Genomic DNA, 19,515 nt, shown 5'->3' with positions numbered 1-19,515 from the left:
GCATCAGGTAGCCAAAGTATTAGAGCATCAGCTTCAGCATCAGTCCTTCCAATGAATATTCAGGGTTTATTTCCTTTAAGATTGACTGGTTTGATCTCCTTGCTGTCTAAGGGACTCTCAAAGAGTCTTCTCCAACACCACAGTTCAAAAAGCATCAATTCTTCAATGATCAGCGTTTTTTATGGTCCAAAGCTCACATTCATACATGACTACTGGAAAAAACATAGTTTTGACTATATGGACCTTTGTTGGCAAAGTAATGTCTCTACTTTTTAATACACTGTCTAGGTTTGTCATGGCTTTTCTTCCAAGGAGTAAGCATCTTTTAATTTCATGGCTGCAGTTATCATGTGCTGTGATTTTGGAGCCCAAGAAAATAAAGTCTGTCACTGTTTCCATTGTCTCCCCATCTATTTGCCATGAAGTGATGGAACCAGATGCCATGATCTTAGTTTTTTGAATGTTGAGCTTTAAGTCAACTTTTTCACTCTCCTCTTTCACTTTCATCAAGAGGCTCTTTGGTTCCTCTTCACTTTCTGCCATAGTGGTGGTGTCATCTGCATATCTGAGGTTATTGATATTTCTCCCAGCAATCTTGATTCCAGTTTGTGCTTCATCCAGCCCAGCATTTCTCATGATGTACTCTGCATATAAGTTAAATAAGCAGGGTGACAATCTACAGCCTTGACATACTCCTTGTTCTATTTGGAACCAGTCTGTTGTGCCATGTCCTATTCTAATTTGTACTTCTTGACCACATACAGGTTTCTCAGGAGGCAGACAATGTGGCCTGGTATTCCCACCTCTTGAAGACTTTTCCACCATTTGTTTTGATTCACAGAGTCAAAGGCTTTAGCATAGTCAGTGAAGCACTCAATGAACTAGAAGCAGAAGTAGAAATTTTTCCGGAATTCTCTTGATTTTTCTATAATCTAACAGATGTTGGCAATTTGACCTCTGGTTCCTCTGTCTTTTTTAAATCCAGCTTGAACATCTGCAAGTTTTTGGTTCATGCTGAAGCCTATCTTGGAGAATTTTGAGCACTACTTTGCTAGCATGTGAGATGGGTGGAATTGTGCGGTAGTTTGAACACTCTTTGGTGTTGTCTTTCTTTGGGACTGGAATGAAAACTGACCTTCTCCAGTCCTGAGGCCACTGCTGAGTTTTCCAAGTTTGCTGACATATTGAGTGCAGCACATTCACAGCATCTTCTTAGCATCATCTTTTCAGGCTTGACCAGGAGAAACTCCTACTCAAGCCCTAAAACCCACACCAAATATCACTGCAGATTAGCATTATGCTACATTATGCTACAGTGCATGTATTATTTACATGCCTGTTTCTCTTATTAGCCTATATGAGTCCCTGAAAGGCAAAGACTCCCTTTTACTCATATTTGTATTCTTAGTGCCTGGATAGGCCCTATAACATATTTGGATATTAAAAAGTTATTCATTGAATGAAAAATAATGAGAATAAATAATAGAAATCATACAATAAAAAGTTAAATTTTGGACATAAAAATGAAAAATTCAGACCTTCATTTATAATGATGAGAAAGAACATGCATGAAATAAGTAGGATGATAACTTTCTAAAGACATGCTATTTTTTTAATATAGCTTTTAAAAATGACTGTAAAATGACTACTTAATCTAACAATGTGATGTTGAGCAAGTTGCATAATCTCCCCCTGGCTCTCTCCCTTCCACCCCCATTCCACCTGGAAACTCCTACACATCACTCAGCCTTCAATTTACAACCCACTTCCTCTAGGAAGCTTCTCTGAACCTTCAGATTGTTCTCTCTCTGCTTCCCCGGGGACTCTAAACTTCTCCCAGCACAATTTATTATGAATGTGAGTCTTGCCTGGTTAAACTGCATTCCTGGATGCCAAGTTTGCATCTACCTGTTCTCCGCTTTATCCTGAGAACACATTCAGTGTCTGGAACAGCAGACCATCAGAAACTATTAGCTAAACAAATAAACTTGTGAAATTAGGAGTCTGCAGTATATTATCTCTTAAGTCCCTTCCAGCAGTCTTCCTGGTGGTTCAGTGGTAAAGAATCTGCCTGCAATGCAGGTATGTGTTCCATCTCTGGGTTGAGAAGACCCCCCCTAAAAAAAGAAAGGGCAGCTCACTCCAATATTCTTGCCTGGAAAATCCCATGGACAGAGGAGCTCCGTGGGGTTGCAAAAGAGTCAGACAAGACTTAGACACTAAACAAAATCAGTTAAGTCCCTCTCACAATATTTGGAAATGTAAGTAAGGAAAACATCAGTGCTAGTATGACTGCTACTCTACTTTTCAATTCTATCTATCCATTCCTAGTCATATTAATCATCAGTGAGGCCCTTCCTCTAACATTTCTGCCATCAGTCAAAAAGTTCTCCTAGTTAGCATTAAAGTATAGTATTCCTTAATCTGTACTTTGAAACTATGTTGTAAACATTTCTGTTTATAAAAATGCATACAATAGGGAAAATCTGATCGATTATGACACATTCTCAACTTGATATTCCATTCCATCCGAGACTCTCCTTTTTATTTTTGGTAAGGCAGAAAAGGAATTCTGAAAGTTAAAAGCCACAAAAAGTAGACAATTATTCAAAGAAAAGTTTGCTGAATTTCTAAGTGCCATCAGTGGCTTCTGAAGGAGCTGTTTTATTGTTTGAAAGATGAAACATGCTTGTTAAAAAGGGCAGGTTATTAAAATGCCCTAGTGTTCCCACTTCCATTAGTGAAGTAGCATATAAATAACATTTTAATAAGAAAAAAGCAAATTAAATATACTGATGTCATGTCTTTTCAAGCACAGATAACTATGACTACTGGGCACTTAACTCATGTACTGTTCAATTTAAAATATTTTTCTAGTTTTTCCCAATACCTAAAATAACGGAGGAAAAACGGGCCCTTTTGAAAAATTCCTGAATATCTGCATCGTCATGGATTCATGCACACTATTCCTTACATACCTAGCCTTTTCAAACTCTGGCGTAGGCCAGAATAAGGCAAATTAACCTACGGGCTGCTCCTTTTTTCAGGGTTACAGCAACTGAATCAGACTACACTTGAAGCTAGTATTGGCAGAATCTTTTATTTACTCCATGAGGTTTTGGAAAACACTTTCTGAGGGCCTTCTAATAAGAGGAGCTGGTAAGTCATTTTATAGCCTCCCCACCATCCTGCCAGCCCCTCTCCCATCCTACCCCCCAAAAAATAACCCTTCCTTATGGAACTAATTGCTATTAATGCTATGAAGGCAGCTGATTTCTGAGGGGGGGCAGTAAAGGTTAAGAAAGCACTGGGCCTTCTGTTTCCTCATTGTCTCTAGTGAGATGAGCCGGAAGAAAACGCAGCCTCTGGGTGAAGTACACAAACTCCTTCCCTAGAAGCACCACACACTCGTGCTACGCCCGGAGATATGCCCGCAGAGTTCAGTCCCCTCGTCACTCGCTAGCCCGAGCAGGCTGGGCGGCGTTTTCCTGAGTGGGTATTACTGCCGCCATTCATCCTTCTTCCGAAAACAAAGGTTTTTAACCTTAGTTATCTAATCCCATAATTTTTGAGTGCTTAAAGGCTTCAATTTAGCAACATCAACAGTGGTTCTCTCTTTCCTTTTTCACATAAAAATGAGCAATCATACAAAACAAAAATTTGGCCCAGACTTTACCTTGTTCAAGAGGAGAAAACAAAGATATTAAACATATCCTCTAATCTTTAAACATTTGATTTATGGAAAACCCAAAATGCAGATTTCTAAGTACTAAAATTAGTTGAAAAAAGCTCCTCTCCATGGTATTAAAATCATCAGAATTGATCATAAAACATTTTGAAAACATATGATACAGTTACAAACTGTGTACTTTTTTTCTGTAAAGTAAAAATAATGAAATAAAGAAAACATTTTCTCATTTAAAAATTCATAATTTGTAAGAGCTTCTGTTTTACTCATTTACAGACATGTGGACAGAACCTGCAAGGCCCCAGATGAAGTCCTAATTCTTAAGGTTTTTATCCCTAGATAAGATTCATACCGTCATAAGGGGGTACTATAACTCAACTATAAATCAATTTAATTATTAAAGTGTTATTTTGTTACACAAGGATAGTAACATCTACAACGTAAGAGATGTTCACTACGTGCTAGACATATATCTAAGTGCCTTACATATATCATTAATTTATTTATTCTTAAAATAATGCTAGAAGGTAGATACTATAATTTTCCTTCTTAAAAGATCAAGATCGTGAAGTACAAAGAGGCTAAGGGAGCCAGATTTCCAGCTGGGCAGCCTGGCTCCAGAGCCCCTGCTCTAAGCTGCTACACCAGACGGACTCTAATTAGTGTCATATTTATTGGATTATAAAGAATTCAACAATTTATGCCAAAACAAGGGAAAAATCAATAGCAAAGAAAAAACAGAATTACTTTTCTAACATTTATGTTTTCTAAGAAAAATAAATCAAATAAGCCCCAAAGCAGGAAAAATATAACAACTAGGTATAATAAAACTGGAAAAGACTTGAGGCTGGGGAACATTGAAGGCAAAAGAAGGGCGTGGCAGAGAATGAAGTGGTTAGATAGCATCACCGACTCAATGGACATGAAATTGAGCAAACTCTCAGAGACAGTGAAGGACAGAGGAGCTTAGCGTGTGGCAGCCCATGAGATCACAAAGAGTTGGACATAACAAAGAGTCACAAGAGACTGAGCAACAACAACAAATAAAGAAATTAAAATCTTAATAAGAATCAAGTCAAATCAAACACACAAATATAAACTAAGTATCTATCATGGCTTTTATTGGGACTACAACGTACTGTAAAGATACATCCTCTGTCCTTTGGGGATTTACAATCTAACTAGAAGATAAATTATTACAGGTTCTGAAACATCAAAGCACATGGGTCTTTTCAAAGTAGACATTTCAAAGGAATGAGAATGATTTGGTGCAGCATGTGAAAGAGGCACCGAGGTCATGGCATAGTTGAAAGTGCCTTCCTTCAGTTGTGGAAAAGCAGACAAAACTGTATCATCTACACCTCCTAGGAATGTGCAGACAAGGACATATGTTATCACCTCCCCTGAAAAAATGAAACTGTGAGGTCAGTAAAAATGGTAACAGAGTCTCCTTATCAATTCCACACTAACAATAGAGATTTTTCATAACATTTTTTTCGTAACTGGTAGTTTGGTTCCAAGCAGAAAGAAAAGGGAATAAAATAAGGATAAAAGTGTCTAAACTTGACCTTGTCCTAACAAAAAGAGGGAAAACTCAACTCCATAAACACTGATGTTGGTGTTTAACAGAAGAAAAGACTTCTTATATCAATCATGAAACATATGCTCTTACAATAAATAAATACATGTTTTAAAATTTCCAGTGAAGGGCAACATTTGTGGAGTAGAAATGCCAGTTAGAGGCAGCCTGTGCTTAATTTACTGAGAGCCTTTAAAATCAGACTTGAATACTAAAATCCAAATTAAATGTGATTTGGGATCTTACATTCTTAGAGGAAATGGATGAGAATTTTGAAAAGGTGGAACCACCTTGAGTTTTTCATAGGAAAGATATTAAATAAGGCTAAGAATTTATCATCCCAATCAAATTAGAAATTGGACAACATACTACCTTTAGAATTTGTAACAGTAGTTAATGAAGGATTCAATTTAATTGTGCTTATAATAAGCACACATAAATTCCATGCATAAGGATGTAGAATATGTAGTCTTTTGTTCTTAGCTTCTACTCACTGCTACAATCCAAAAAAAAAAGAGAGAGAGAGAAATAAAACAGAATTAAGTAAAATAATGATGATTACTTATAATTGTGATAAGCCTTGGGAAGAATGAAATAATTAGCAATTGTAATCTAAGGATATTATACAAATTTGTTTTATAAATTTGACACATTTTTCTTTTCTATAAGCTATTGAGGCAGTTACTATTTTTATGGCATGAAATAATATTAGAGATACACTTGGTACTTAATACTAAAGCTATTTTATATTCTCCATTGTGCAACACATAAATTAAGGGACTTACGAAATAATGTATATAAGAAAAAATTAGAAAAATAATTTTCTTCGGATTTCACAATTTAGTTTACCTTTATAAACAACTATTATTGATATAATTGAGACACTACAATTTCATTTCACTATTTTCACTTAAAATATTATTATAATCAGATAATGTGGTGAGTATAAATTATCACTGTACTGTCGTTTATTTCATTCCTTTAATTCTTCAGCATATATTTACATAATACATTCACCAAGGACTTTCCAAATTAACCACTATGGAATCCACCCTGTACTAGATACTAGGAGGAACAGTTCAACAGGGAATACTGGAAAGTAAAGAAGTTTTCAGCCAGTCAGTAGGAGTTTCATCCTCTTGTACAGGATAACACTGGTGACTTTAATGAAAAGCAAAATTGGAATTAGATATCTGAATCTGGGATATCATTTTTGAACTTTAGTGAGAAGAGAACTATTGTACCATTTCCAATAATAGCAAACTTGAGAGGAAATCAGTCTTAGGGCAACCTGTTGAGGAGATCCTTATTTTGTGCATATCTCTCTAAATGTATTCTAAACTTGATAAAAACAAACTTTTTGTTTGAAGGTCTACCTCCAGCCCCAGTCTCTGAAGTTTTTAAGTTCAAGAAATACTTCATTCATCTTTGTACTCTCCAGAATACATTTTGGTACCTGGAATTCACTAGAAACTCACTAAATGCTTGTTACATGCATGAGCATAAACAGAGGATGAAATATCTGCTGAGAAATGAAGAGTAGAGAAAGAGATTTCAGAGTCATTTTATACAGAAGTGCAATAGTGCCTATTGTAAGTCTGGCTCCCACTTGCCACATAGAAGTTGTCTGTTAAACATTCTTAACAGGAATTAATGTATGGATGGATAAATGAATAGAGTTCAGTGAAGAAATAAATATACTAAGAAAAGAGAAAATGGGCAAAGTCTGAACTTTTTAGAGGAAGGAAACAGTCAGTGACAGTGGAAAAGGAACAGTTAAAAGAAAAAGCAAGAAAATGGAGTGTCATAAACAATAATAAAGTGTTACAGTTTCAATTCCAAAGCATTTCACATTACTTCATTTTAATTCTGACAACTGTCCTGAGAGGTAGAAAGAGTATATATTATTATCCATGTTTTGTTATAGAGGAAGAAATTGAGGCTCAGAAAGGTTAAGTGACACAGAAGAGAGTTTTTCAAACAGAAAGAAATATTTAACACTGTCAAATGCAGAAAATAGAATAAGGAGTGAAAAGATTACACCGAGTTTTGTGTGCAGTTCACTGGAGTCTATACAAAGTGAGCCTGGGAAGGAGTGAAGAAGAAGGGTAGAAAAGCAGATTGATGATTTAAGAAAGAGGTTATAAGTAAATATATTGAAATATATAATACCACATATGCAATAATCACAGAAGTATCATACATAAATCATATCACAGGAGTATTTAGATGGGATAAGATTCAGGGCAGAAGAGACACAAAGAGCTTCTCTTCTTACCCCAACTGACAACTTGCCTCCTACAATCTGATTTTCACAATATCTGATAACACGTGCACATGAAAGTTTTCTTTGAAATTATTGTTTCAAGATTTTAAATACCACTTGGGTAAGATCTTCTTGATCAACTTTTCACAAATGATATTTCTCCCTACCATTTTTTAAATGTATTTCATTCAAAAAACAGTATTGAATATATTTAGAAAGCAGTAGAGACGTGAATGCTATTTAACATTGCAGCTCTTCCAGCTCCCCTCTAACTAGAAAGTAGCTCTTATTAATGTCAACGTTGAAGGTCCTCGTAAAGCAAGTAGTTCTATTTGAGGAAAATTTTCTCAAGCAGTTTGTTTTTCAGGAGGAGGGGGAAAAAAAGGGAAAGGGAAGGTTTAATCATTTTTCCTTGATTTCTCTAATGTATATGGGGTGAAACATATAGAGCACTGGACGAAACATACACAAGAAAATTTTGGAACAAAATTCACAAATAAATTTTTAAACGATTTAGTTCAATAAACACAAGTAAATCAGATTTTCTTTTCTTCTACTCAATATTTTAAATATTAAGTTAAATCTTTTCACTCTTCACACACACACCAACATAAGCTTTGGAAAGCTGTATTCTATGATTTTCTGAGTCACATCTACTTAAGTTTGCTAGGGAAAAGATATATTTTTCTTAATATTAGAGTTGTCAGTTGTGGAACATAAATTTAAATGGTAAGATAAATTGTTTTTTGATAGACAAAAAATCAACAGAATTGCAAGTTAAGTGATTCAAATTTTTACTCAGTTTTCAGTCATATACAGAGCAGTAAGAATATTATGATCTTTTTTTAGATAACAGAATACAGTTTATACGTTGCTCTCTTTTCCCTTCCTGAACTCATCAATGAATAACAAAGCGCACTGTGACTATGTCTGCATATCACATAAATGTCTAGATGAAAAGTGACAAATTCAGGCCATCATCCAACTATTTGAAAACATTTATCTTGATGACATTAAACATCTGGATGTTTCCAAATACCAAGATGTTTGATGTCCTGCAGATAAAATATCCTGATGAGTGGTTAAACGTTTTACTTATCTATTGGATAAAAATGCACATTTGCAAGCATTATCTTTTTCTGTTTCAGACGCAAAATGTAATTTTAGCATGGATATAGTAGGAAGCTATAGGAATCATCAGGTTCAGAAATTTTACTTACTGTTTTTCCTAATGAATCTTGAAATTAGAGAAACATCTTTCTTTATTTTCCTTTTAGTTAATAAAATAGATGTCATTTTGACGGTGTGCAGTAAAAGGTAAAAGATTTGCAAAATGAAGGGTACGGAGGAACCTAAGCCTTTATGTAAAGTGGCCCACAAAAACTGTGTGCGAGGCAAAAACACAAAATAGTCTTAGTTGATTGACTTATTATTCAGTTGGAATGTTATATATTTATTTTTCTCATATCTTGTTCAAAGCATTTTGTTCTTAGCATGTCCATTTATGCCATTTAGATGAAATGACAGAAGTTCAAACTTCCTAATTTGACAATTTTGATATTTTTAGTGATAATTTGGTATGCAAAAAATAGTAAACATGAGTTCTATTTTTGACTATTCATTAGATCTTAATTTGCTTGAATCACTGAAGATTGGCTATTACAAGTTCTCTGTCACATTTTCTTACTCTAGGTCTAACTGAAGAAAAAGCTGATTTTTATAGAGGAAACAAGGCAAACATTGTTACAAAGTAGGGTATGTATTTTGACTGTAAGCTTAAAAGAAAGATTAATGTTGTCTTCGATTCCCAGCACTTTAAAAATAATTCTGTATAAGTATTAAATACCATTTTTAAGTCTTGCAAATCAAGATTTCTGGCATTCCATACTAGAAGAAGGAAACGCATCTTCAAGTGAAAAACAATTCCCTGAAAGCTGGAAACCATTAGGGCAGTAAAATAACAGACAATTGCATAACACATTTAAGCTCCCAAGCACTCTACCTTTAGGATCACTCAGAACTGAGCCAAAGGCACTGATGACCACATCGGCTTTCAGACAGACTATCTGATCTTCATCTTCATTCCATTTTCCAGTTTCATCTTGCTCTGTCCGAATAAATTGCACAGCAACAATTCTCCCACCTTTTACTATAACCTTCCGTGGAGACAAGAAAGGCAAAAATTCACATTTTTCTTCTCTAGCAAGCTCCATCTAAAATGAAACAGAACAGAGAAAAACCTGAAAATGTTTCTTCTTGATTTAATATTTGATTTTTAACTCAATTATTCATGCTAAAGCTTATAATGTTTAAATCAACATGAAGTTTTTTTTTTCACCAAAGCTGAGATTCAGTTATCAGCTGTTCACATTTTGTAAATCACTGACACAGGAAGTCTTGGATTGAAGTTGTCATGTGGAATTTTATAGATCATGGAGAGCGTGCATGCATGCTAAGTCACTTCAGTCATGTTAGACTCTGTGCTACCTTAAGGACTTTTGCTCTCCAGGTTCCTCTGTCCATGGGATTCTCTAGGCAAGAATACTGGAGTGGGTTGCCATGCCCTCCACCAGGAGATCTTCCAGACCAGGAGACTGAACCTGTGTCTCTTGTCTCCTGAACTGGCAGGTGGGTTCTTTACCACTAGCGCCATCCAGGAAGCCCAGATCATGACATCACAAGCTATTTCTGAGGTTTTAGGTAGTGCATGCCCTATGGCTGGCGGTGTGTGAGGTTTCTCACTAGAATAGCGCAGTCTCCTTATGCTTTTATTTCTGTAGGTTAAGTTCTCTTTTTAATCATCCCTTTTATGAAAATTAATTCTGATTATTACCAGGCTGCATATATCTAAACTAGCAAAAAGTCCATAAAGTGGGTGAGCAAGTCTCTGGAAGTAACTGATTAGAATGATAGGAAAGAGAAAAGATTAGAGAAATTTCGCAGAACCAACAAACAAGTAATATTTACTTTTGAAAAAAAAATGAAAATTTCAAGAAAGAGAAACAAACATGTTCCTCTTGACAAATTCCCAGTTATTCCACGTATCTCACATAATTTATTCTGCCATAAAATTGGACACCCTAGTTTTTGTTTTTGTGCCCCTAATGGGATGTCTATTAAGATAGAATGTTAAGATGTACATATTCACTTCTTTTTCCACTTACTGTATTGGGGGCCAGGCCTTTGTTAATGTGATCCTAACCAGTATGTTGACTAGTCTTTTGCAGGAAATGTAAAAACAGCCCATAGGAGAGGTTGTGAGTGTGTCTAGTCTCACTCTTTCCCGACCCAATGGAAGAAAGGTAGATTCTCAGTTGACAAGTGAGGTTGAGAAAGTTGAATGTGTAAGGCTTCTAACCAGGAATTATTTGGGCTACAACAAAATGAAAAAACTGAGACAAAATGTAACCTGCTCAGTGTTACGATGAAGCCATGGTCCCATCTCTCAGCACTCCAACCATGAGTGGTGGTTCCAATCTTTGCAGTACATCGGAATCACCTTAGAAGACCTGATACAACACTGCACGGGCTTACCCCCGGTTCCATAGGACTGAATGAGGCCCGAGAATCTGCATTTCTAACAAATTGCTAGGTGATGCTTTGCTGCTGTTCCAGAAGTGACACTTTGTGAACCACGTCATTTTAGACTATAGCTGCCTATCTCTGAACTTCAGAGCTATACCGTGAATTTTCAGTGAGATTAGATCACCCATTGATCTATACCATGAATTGTCAGTGAGATTAGTATCACCCATAACGGAGTGAAATTTTTTTTCCTCAGAGAAGAAAAATTCTCACATAACATAATAGCATAGAGTCACAGCATATAAACAAATATACAGAATATTTATGGTATGAAAATTACAATGTCATAAAAATCTAAAAATATCTAAATCAACTCCTTCAAGGGATGATTTTTTAATTTGAAAAACACATTACTGTATATTGAAATGAAGCTATTTCAGTCTATGTCTTAATTTGGTATTTTTTGAAAACTGGTTTTGAAGATTTGAAAACTGAGCTCCACAAACTACTATCACACAATCTTTTCCTTTTAATTATAAAATTAAGAGATTAGCAATAGCAAAACCAATAAATAAATGGATATTGCGGGTGGTAAATACACAAGACAGTGGCTTTCAAAATGTTTGTGGTTTAGAAGGGAAATCTCTAGAAGTGAAATTGAATCAGTTTGAAATCTACTTCCATTGCTTATTTGGGATAGTTGCTGAATCGCTTTGACCTTACATATAAAAAGGGGATAACAATACCTAGCTACATTAATTGGTTTGTGGTGTTGCTTAAGGCAATTCAGAAATGTAAAACACCTGAAGCAAACTTTCACTTGTAGAAGGTGAAATAAATGCAATTTATTTGAAGTTGTCCTTTTCTGAATTCACTTTTCCCCCAAATCATTTTTCAACCTACTCAGTAACACTTAGCTGTAAGATCATGACTCCAACATAAAGGTAACTCAACAGCAAAAGTAAGGGGGAAAAAAAAAAAAGGAAAAGCCAAAAAACTTATACTCGTCTTTCAGTTCAGTTCAGTTCAGTCGCTCAGTCTTGTCCGACTCTTTGCAACCCCATGAATCGCAGTACACCATGCCTCCCTATCCGTTACCAACGCCCGAGGTTTACTCAAATTCACGTCCATCAAGTCGGTGATGCCATCCAGCCATCTCATCTTCTGTCCTCCCCTTCTCCTCCTGCCCTCAATCCCTCCCAGCATCAGGGTCTTTTCCAATGAGTCAACTCTTCACATGAGGTGGCCAAAGTATTAGAGTTTCAGCTTCAACATCAGTCCTTCCAATGAACACCCAGGACTGATCTCCTTTAGGATGGACTGGTTGGATCTCCTTGCAGTCCAAGGGACTCTCAAGAGTCTTCTCCAACACCACAGTTCAAAAGCATCAATTTTTCTGCGCTCAGCTTTCTTGATAGTCCAACTCTCACATCCATACATGACCACTGGAAAAACCATAGCCTTGACTCGACGTATCTTTGTTGGAAAAATAATGTCTCTGCTTTTTAATATTCTGTCTAGGTTGGTCATAACTTTCCTTCCAAGGAGTAAGTGTTTTTTAATTTCATGGCTGCAATCACCATCTGCAGTGATTTTGGAGCCCAAAAAAATAAAGTCTGACACTGTTTCCACTGTCTCCGCATCTATTTCCCATGAAGTGATGGGACCGGAAGCCATGATCTTAGTTTTCTGAATGTTGAGCTTTAAGCCAACTTCTCATTCTCCTCCTTCACTTTCATCAAGAGGCTCTTTAGTTCCTCTTCACTCTCTGCCATAAGGGTGGTGTCATGTGCATATCTGAGGTTATTGATATTTCTCCCGGCAATCTTGAGTCCAGCTTGTGTTTCTGCCAGCCCAGCGTTTCTCATGATGTACTCTGCGTATAAGTTAAATAATCAGGGTGACAATATACAGCCTTGACAGACTCCTTTTCCTATTTGGAACCAGTCTGTTGTTCCATGTCCAGTTCTAACTGTTGCTTCCTGACCTGCATACAGGTTTCTCAAGAGGCAGGTCAGGTGGTCTGGTATGCCCATCTCTTTCAGAATTTTCCACAGTTTATTGTGATCCACACAGTCGAAGGTTTTGGCGAAGTCAATAAAGCAGAAATAGATGTTTTTCTGGAACTCTCTTGCTTTTTCAATGATCCAGCAGATGTTGGCAATTTGATCTCTTGTTCTTCTGCCTTTTCTAAAACCAGATTGAACATCTGGAAGTTCATGTGAATACATGGTTCACAAGAATTGCTGACTTGGAGAATTTTGAGCATTACTTTACTAGCGTGTGAGATGAGTGCAATTGTGTGATAGTTTGAGCATTCTTTGGCCTTGCCTTTCTTTAAGATTGGAATGAAAACTGCTCTTCTTTAACTTTCTACAAAATAAAAATGCTTGATGTCTGGAAAGCAAAATATTCCTTAAATACTTCAAATTACAAAATAAACATAGCTCCATACTGTGATATGCTTTCTGTATCACTTCTGTCACCTTTGCATAAGGGAGTGTCTCATAGCTCATCAATATAAACCAGCTTATTGTATTTCAAAAATGTCAAGTGATGCTAAATTTTAATGATAATGGCAAACTTGACTGGAGAGCAATGCCAAATCTTTAGGTGTGAGTAAATCAATAAATCAATACATGATGTGTATTTATAATAGTACTCTTTTCTGTGGAGGGCAAAAATAAAATCCCGAACTAAAGCTGCACATATTGGGAGCACATCTCAGACGCGTTTAGGGTGTGTTTCAGTCCTTTCTACTCTTCTCTATGAATACTTAGATAGTATATATTATTATATGTAGATAAACTTATATACTTTTTACCAAGTTTGGCATTTAACTTAGAATGAGTTATTGAACACTGCAAATAAATCAGAACTTTTCAGAATTTACAGTAAGATTAAGGCTGAATAAGATTTAGTGGTACTCTTGCATGGCTTTTGAGTAAAACTTATAGCCTAAAAACTATGTAGAATTATGAACAGGAAGAAACTGTATTTTAATATGCCCTCAACTAACATAATAACTTTTCATATGCAGCAGGGTTTATAACTTGCATTCAAATATTCAGTATTTGTGCCAGCTATCTGACTGTGCAGAGATGTCAGAAGGTATACACACTGGCCCCCAAACAGACCATTCCATAATTCTGCTTTTGAAAATTACAATGCTATTCACTCTCTCAAATATTTAAGATTTGAGCAGCAGACATAAATCACACTCTGTCCTGCTATTTTGCTATTTGGTACCTAGATTTTCCATTTTACATAACATGACTTGAACATATATAATTATTTGGAAATTATTGATATTACACTGAAAAAAGAACTGAGATAATAAGATTTACTGCAGTCAATAGGGAAATATTAGGAAAATGAGAAATTCAAAGTAAGTGAAGCCATATGTTAAGTGAAATATCCTTTGAGTTATTTGCAGACAACAAAGGAATTTACTTCCATTACTATGAAATCTGTTGAAAATACAGACAATAATAATAATACATATTATTAATATAACAAATAATATTAACTAATAATTTTATTAATTATACTTATAATAAGTAATAATAAAGTAATAATAATAAGTACTTATATTTATTAAGTTCTCAACACATAATCAGTTTTTAAGTGCTTAACACATAATTCATTTTAATTTTCACAAAGGAGATATGACATCTGTATATGAGTTGTTTATTTTAATTATTTAGCTTCAAAATTTTCTGTCTGTTGCAGATCGAAAAGCCAAAAACACAGTGGGCACCATCATGATTTACAGATTGATCTCACAACCTCAGCGATTCTCCTGCTTGCTGGCCTCACAAACAAACTGTTGTGGGAAGAAGTATTCCTTCCTACAGAAGAAACCAAAGGAATATTAAGAAATGATGAAGCTTATCTAAAAATTATGATATGGCTAAATCAAAACCCTGTGATATTCAATTTTATTCAAAGACAGAAATTTTAGTATATTTGAAAGAATGAGACTCTGTATAGCTACAGTTGTTGAATTTCAAAACAAGGCTAATTGGAACCGGAAAGGATCTAGCCGAAGGCAAGTTAAAGGTAAGGGTTTGGCTGGATGAAGGCTGTCCTCAGTGGAAAGAGGAAATCCAACCTCCTGGTCTAAGTAAGTTTAGAGGTATAATCACAAAGTATAGGAACCAGGTGATGGACTTATGAACTCAATATTGTAGATTAGTTAATGGAGACTCCTTGAATACAAAGGAAGGGTAAGTTTAGAACATGAAGTACTACTTCATAAAGCAAATAGTAGAGATATAGAACACATTATCTAAAGATAGAAAGATAGAAAATTAAAACAGAATTTAAATGTATTTATTTGTTAGACAGTAAACTGGCACAGACAGAATATCTTACTTAACTTTCTATTCCCAATATCCAGCCGTGACATTCAAATATTTAAGAAATGATGAGTACAAGAAAATGAACATTTGGACAGATGCCTGGCAAATCAGGATATATTCTAGCCAATATGCCACATGAAAGGTTATCAGGTGGATTTCAGTCCTATCAGTATCTAATAAAATGACTGGCATACAGTTGACATTGAATAATATTTTGTTTACCACGATGAATGACTAATATGAAAACCCCGAAGATACTCAAGCTAACAAAATGACAACTGACTAGTAGTAAATGGAGTCAACAATTACTAAACATTCATCCTAAAGAAAGGGACACTTCTAAATAGAAGACATGCTACCTGACCAGAGCATCCTATGCTGTGAGTTTGAAACAAAAAAGCAAATGGTACTCCTTCTCATTTGTCAGTTTCAGTGCCATATGTTTTATGATGGACCAGACTGACCAATGTCTAACTTCATGAAGTAGGTCTTAACATTTTGTTGTTCAAATTAATCAGGCTCCTGTGCTAATCACTGGTTCACAGATGTCAGTGTCAGCACCTTTTAATACCTAACGTTTGCGTATGATCATTGTGTGTGCGCTCCATCACTCAGTCATGTTCGACTCTTCACAACCCCATGGACTATAGCCTACCAGTCTCCTCGTCCATGGAATTTTTCAGGCAAGCCTACTGGAGTGGGTTGTCATTTTCTTCTCTGGGGGCCTCCTGACCCAGGGGTTGAATCTGTATCTCCTGCGTCTCCTGCATTGCAGGTGGATTCTTTATCACTGAGCCATCAGGGAAGCCCCAATGATCATTAATAATCAACAATTCAGTGAGTTTAGTATATGGACACTTCTGTTCATGATACACATATTTATTTATTTACTTGTTTGATAAGCCTATTCTCATGAGGAACAACTGGTACACCAAGCAAACATACACATGTCTCTTGTCCTTTTCCCCACCAATAAATATTCAAGGGAATTAGAAACAAATGCATCCATAAATTTCCATTTTTGAAGTCCAATAAATCGTTACTTTCTTTTCATACTGTCTGAGGGAAAAAAAAAAACACTTCTTAGCTTTGATTTTTACCTCCATATTTGGGGAAAATACGTGGTTGATGCAGAGTGAAATAAAAATAGAGTGCTATAGCATGCAATAAAGATCATCATTTTAATGATTAACTTTATGTAATGTGATGATTTGGTCTGATTAATATTACAGGCATCATACTGTGGAAATTATGAAACAACATAATTTACTATAATTAAAAGCATGATGTCAACTCATTTTTAGATTGCATATAGACAAAGTAAGCATAGGTTATAAACGATAATGAGCAGAATTCAAAACCAGCATACATTAAATTCTAATTGCCAAAGTTTGAGAAATGATGTGAAGAAACAATATTCTTTGTAAAGATTATCCTCTAACAGCTAGACATTCAACAAGTGATCAATTCTATCAATATACGAACATGAGGACCTCAGAGATAGTATTTCAAATCAAAATTGTTTCATACTCTGTATTGGCTAGCGATAATCTTGGAAAATATTATCTTTTATTTCATCACTATTAAATTATTCATACTACATAATAGGAACACTATCAATGTATTAACTTGCCAACATTTATTAAGTTCTTTTATGTACAAAAATGGTGCTAGGCGTTGTAGTTAATAAAATAATTCCTACTTTCAAAAATCTCAGAGAAAGAAACAAATATGCAATTATATTTTGTGATAACATACAAACACATTCTGTTTTAATGGCACATAAAAGGGCTGTTTTAAACAGCAGTTGTGCAGGTCACAAAAGGGCTGCCTGAAAAATGTAAAATATAAAACTAATCTTGAAAGAAGAGTAGGAATTAGTTAGAAATTCTGGTATGAAACAGATTATCTTCCTTCAGTGAGAGAAGATGTAGGATGGCAAAAGAGTTTATCTCAAGAAAGAAAGTGACCTGGTCAAATCCCCTTGTAAACATGCTAGTGGCAGCAAGCTATCAACCAGCATTTGGAAGTGGGAGAGCAGTTCTCCTTGTAATGCTTTAGCCAAGGTATACCTGCTAGTCTAGGACCGCTAGGGTAAACAGGACCTGGGATTTAGGCAGCACAGCTCTCTCTAAACAGGCATGTAAACTATGTGACTATCTGCATATAAATGGAGATGTTTTATAGTTAAAACAACTTCGTTTTGTGTAAGTGATAGAGCTACTAATGTTACTTAGAGACTACGTTATTCTGGATAAAAGCATACCCTGATGCAACAAGATGGCAGTCTTGTACCTTTTCTTGTTTACCGCACAGTTCATGTTTACTTGTATCCTTGAAAGTATTAATAAAGCTGGATACAAGTTATAACTCTAATTCATGTGAGTTTGATTTCACAATCCAATCTTCTGGTTGTTTTGGTTACCAAGGAGACAAAGGAGGATAGAGAAAGAGACAGTAAACTCTGAAAATCTACTCCTGATCACATTTATTTAATTTACTAAAAACATCTTAATATATTTTGTACTTTTTGACTTATACAGACTCACACTCTGTGGTGGAATGCAGAGCAATTGATGTGCTTACCAGTCTCTGGAATATACAAGCTAACTCTGCAATTATTCTTTTCTAGGCAAAAGTTTGCTGAAACCACAAGCTGAGGTTACTTTTTTAGTACTTCCTATTGTGCTTGGCTTCTTTTAACTGTAGGATTTTAAAATTGAAGAATCTTTAACAGAAAGAAACATTTCTCCACATGAACGTTGTACTACACATTGGATATAGTTGCCCCTTAACTATGCTGTGTCATGATTAAGCTACAAAAACCAGAGATCCAATGTGTGGCATAATTTAGAGGCTGAAAATGCCTTTGCACAGGTATTATAAAATACATCATTTTTAAAAGAAGAGAGTATTTTTAAACATTATTCATTTATGACTGACAAAATGTTCTGAAATCTGACGGGCTTTCATTAATCCTCATCTTAGATTTTGCTACAATCAAGCTATTGTTGGAATATCTCACAAGATATTTGTTAGAATATTTGTTGGAATACAGTCAAGCTATTGTTGGAATGTCTCACTAGATTACCTTCTGTATTATGTTGGTGTCTTTGTAACACCTTCTTCAATCTTGAAATGCCTCTTCATATAAATTCTGTACAAATTAGGATTCTATGTCTTGTGCAACTTACTAATCCTCTCTGATGCAGCAGATTTTACTGATTTTTAATTTTAATTTCATATACTGCTTGGTTGAATTTTTTTTCTTTCTTTTTTTCTAAATTCAGTTATCTTTTAAGAGTTTGAAGGCCAGGGAAAATTGACATTTTCAATCTACTTGAAATGCTAGGTTGATACTGTAATAAAAGAAACTTTAAAAATTTAGATTAATATATATTGATAAATAATTGAATAAACTATTTATTCAAAAGCTATTAGAAGTAATTTTGAAGTATATATATGTATATGATATAAATTACATATTTTAAATATTTTATATTCATTTAAAGTCTTCCTATAAGGTTTTCAATGCCCCTAAAGTACTTTATTCAACATACTTTACTGATCTGTTTACTTGGATCAAGCATTATTCTATACTTTCAGTCAAACTCAGGTTGAATAAGCCAAACCATTTGAAGGAGATTGCACTTTAATTTGTGTGATGAGTATAAAGTAATAACTACTCTATAAGTGTTATAATATAGGAAGCATAAAGAACTGTAAGGTCTCACAGGAGGGAGAGGCTAATTAGGATGGAGCTAAGGAAGCCTTCAAAGAGAAAATGACATTTAGAACAGACATTGAAGGATGAGTTTATCTTTTTTAAGAGAAAAAAAAATCACTTTTAAAAAGAATGACAATTTTGTTTTGTTTTTGTATTAACTCATACGTGCTTTTCATTTATTTTTATCTTTTAAACTGCATGCATGACCAATATGTTTTTTAAAATTATACAAATTAGTTTTTAATATTTTCAATTTATAAAAAAGGAAAGATATTGGGAAGTGCAGATGAATATTATTAATGGAAGAGGAGCTTCTAAATTTCACGTAAAAGTTAATAGAGTAATAACAACATAAAGTTTTAGAGT

At 34.9% G+C, this 19,515-nt stretch overlaps 1 protein-coding gene across 1 annotated transcript in view; it reads right to left on the bottom strand.

The window, feature by feature from the left end:
• The window catches only part of DPYD (dihydropyrimidine dehydrogenase), an 892,784-nt gene that overhangs the window by 502,330 nt on the left and 370,939 nt on the right, over positions 1-19,515 (bottom strand). Inside the window, exon 11 of the mRNA XM_065908208.1 lies at positions 9,536-9,746. Coding sequence (XP_065764280.1) covers positions 9,536-9,746 — 211 coding nt within the window. The remainder of the gene's footprint in view (positions 1-9,535; positions 9,747-19,515) is intronic.

This window comes from Muntiacus reevesi, chromosome 1 (assembly GCF_963930625.1).
Source record: "Muntiacus reevesi chromosome 1, mMunRee1.1, whole genome shotgun sequence".
In the NCBI taxonomy this organism is placed as follows: domain Eukaryota; kingdom Metazoa; phylum Chordata; class Mammalia; order Artiodactyla; family Cervidae; genus Muntiacus; species Muntiacus reevesi.
This window is presented reverse-complemented; position numbering and strand designations above follow the sequence as displayed.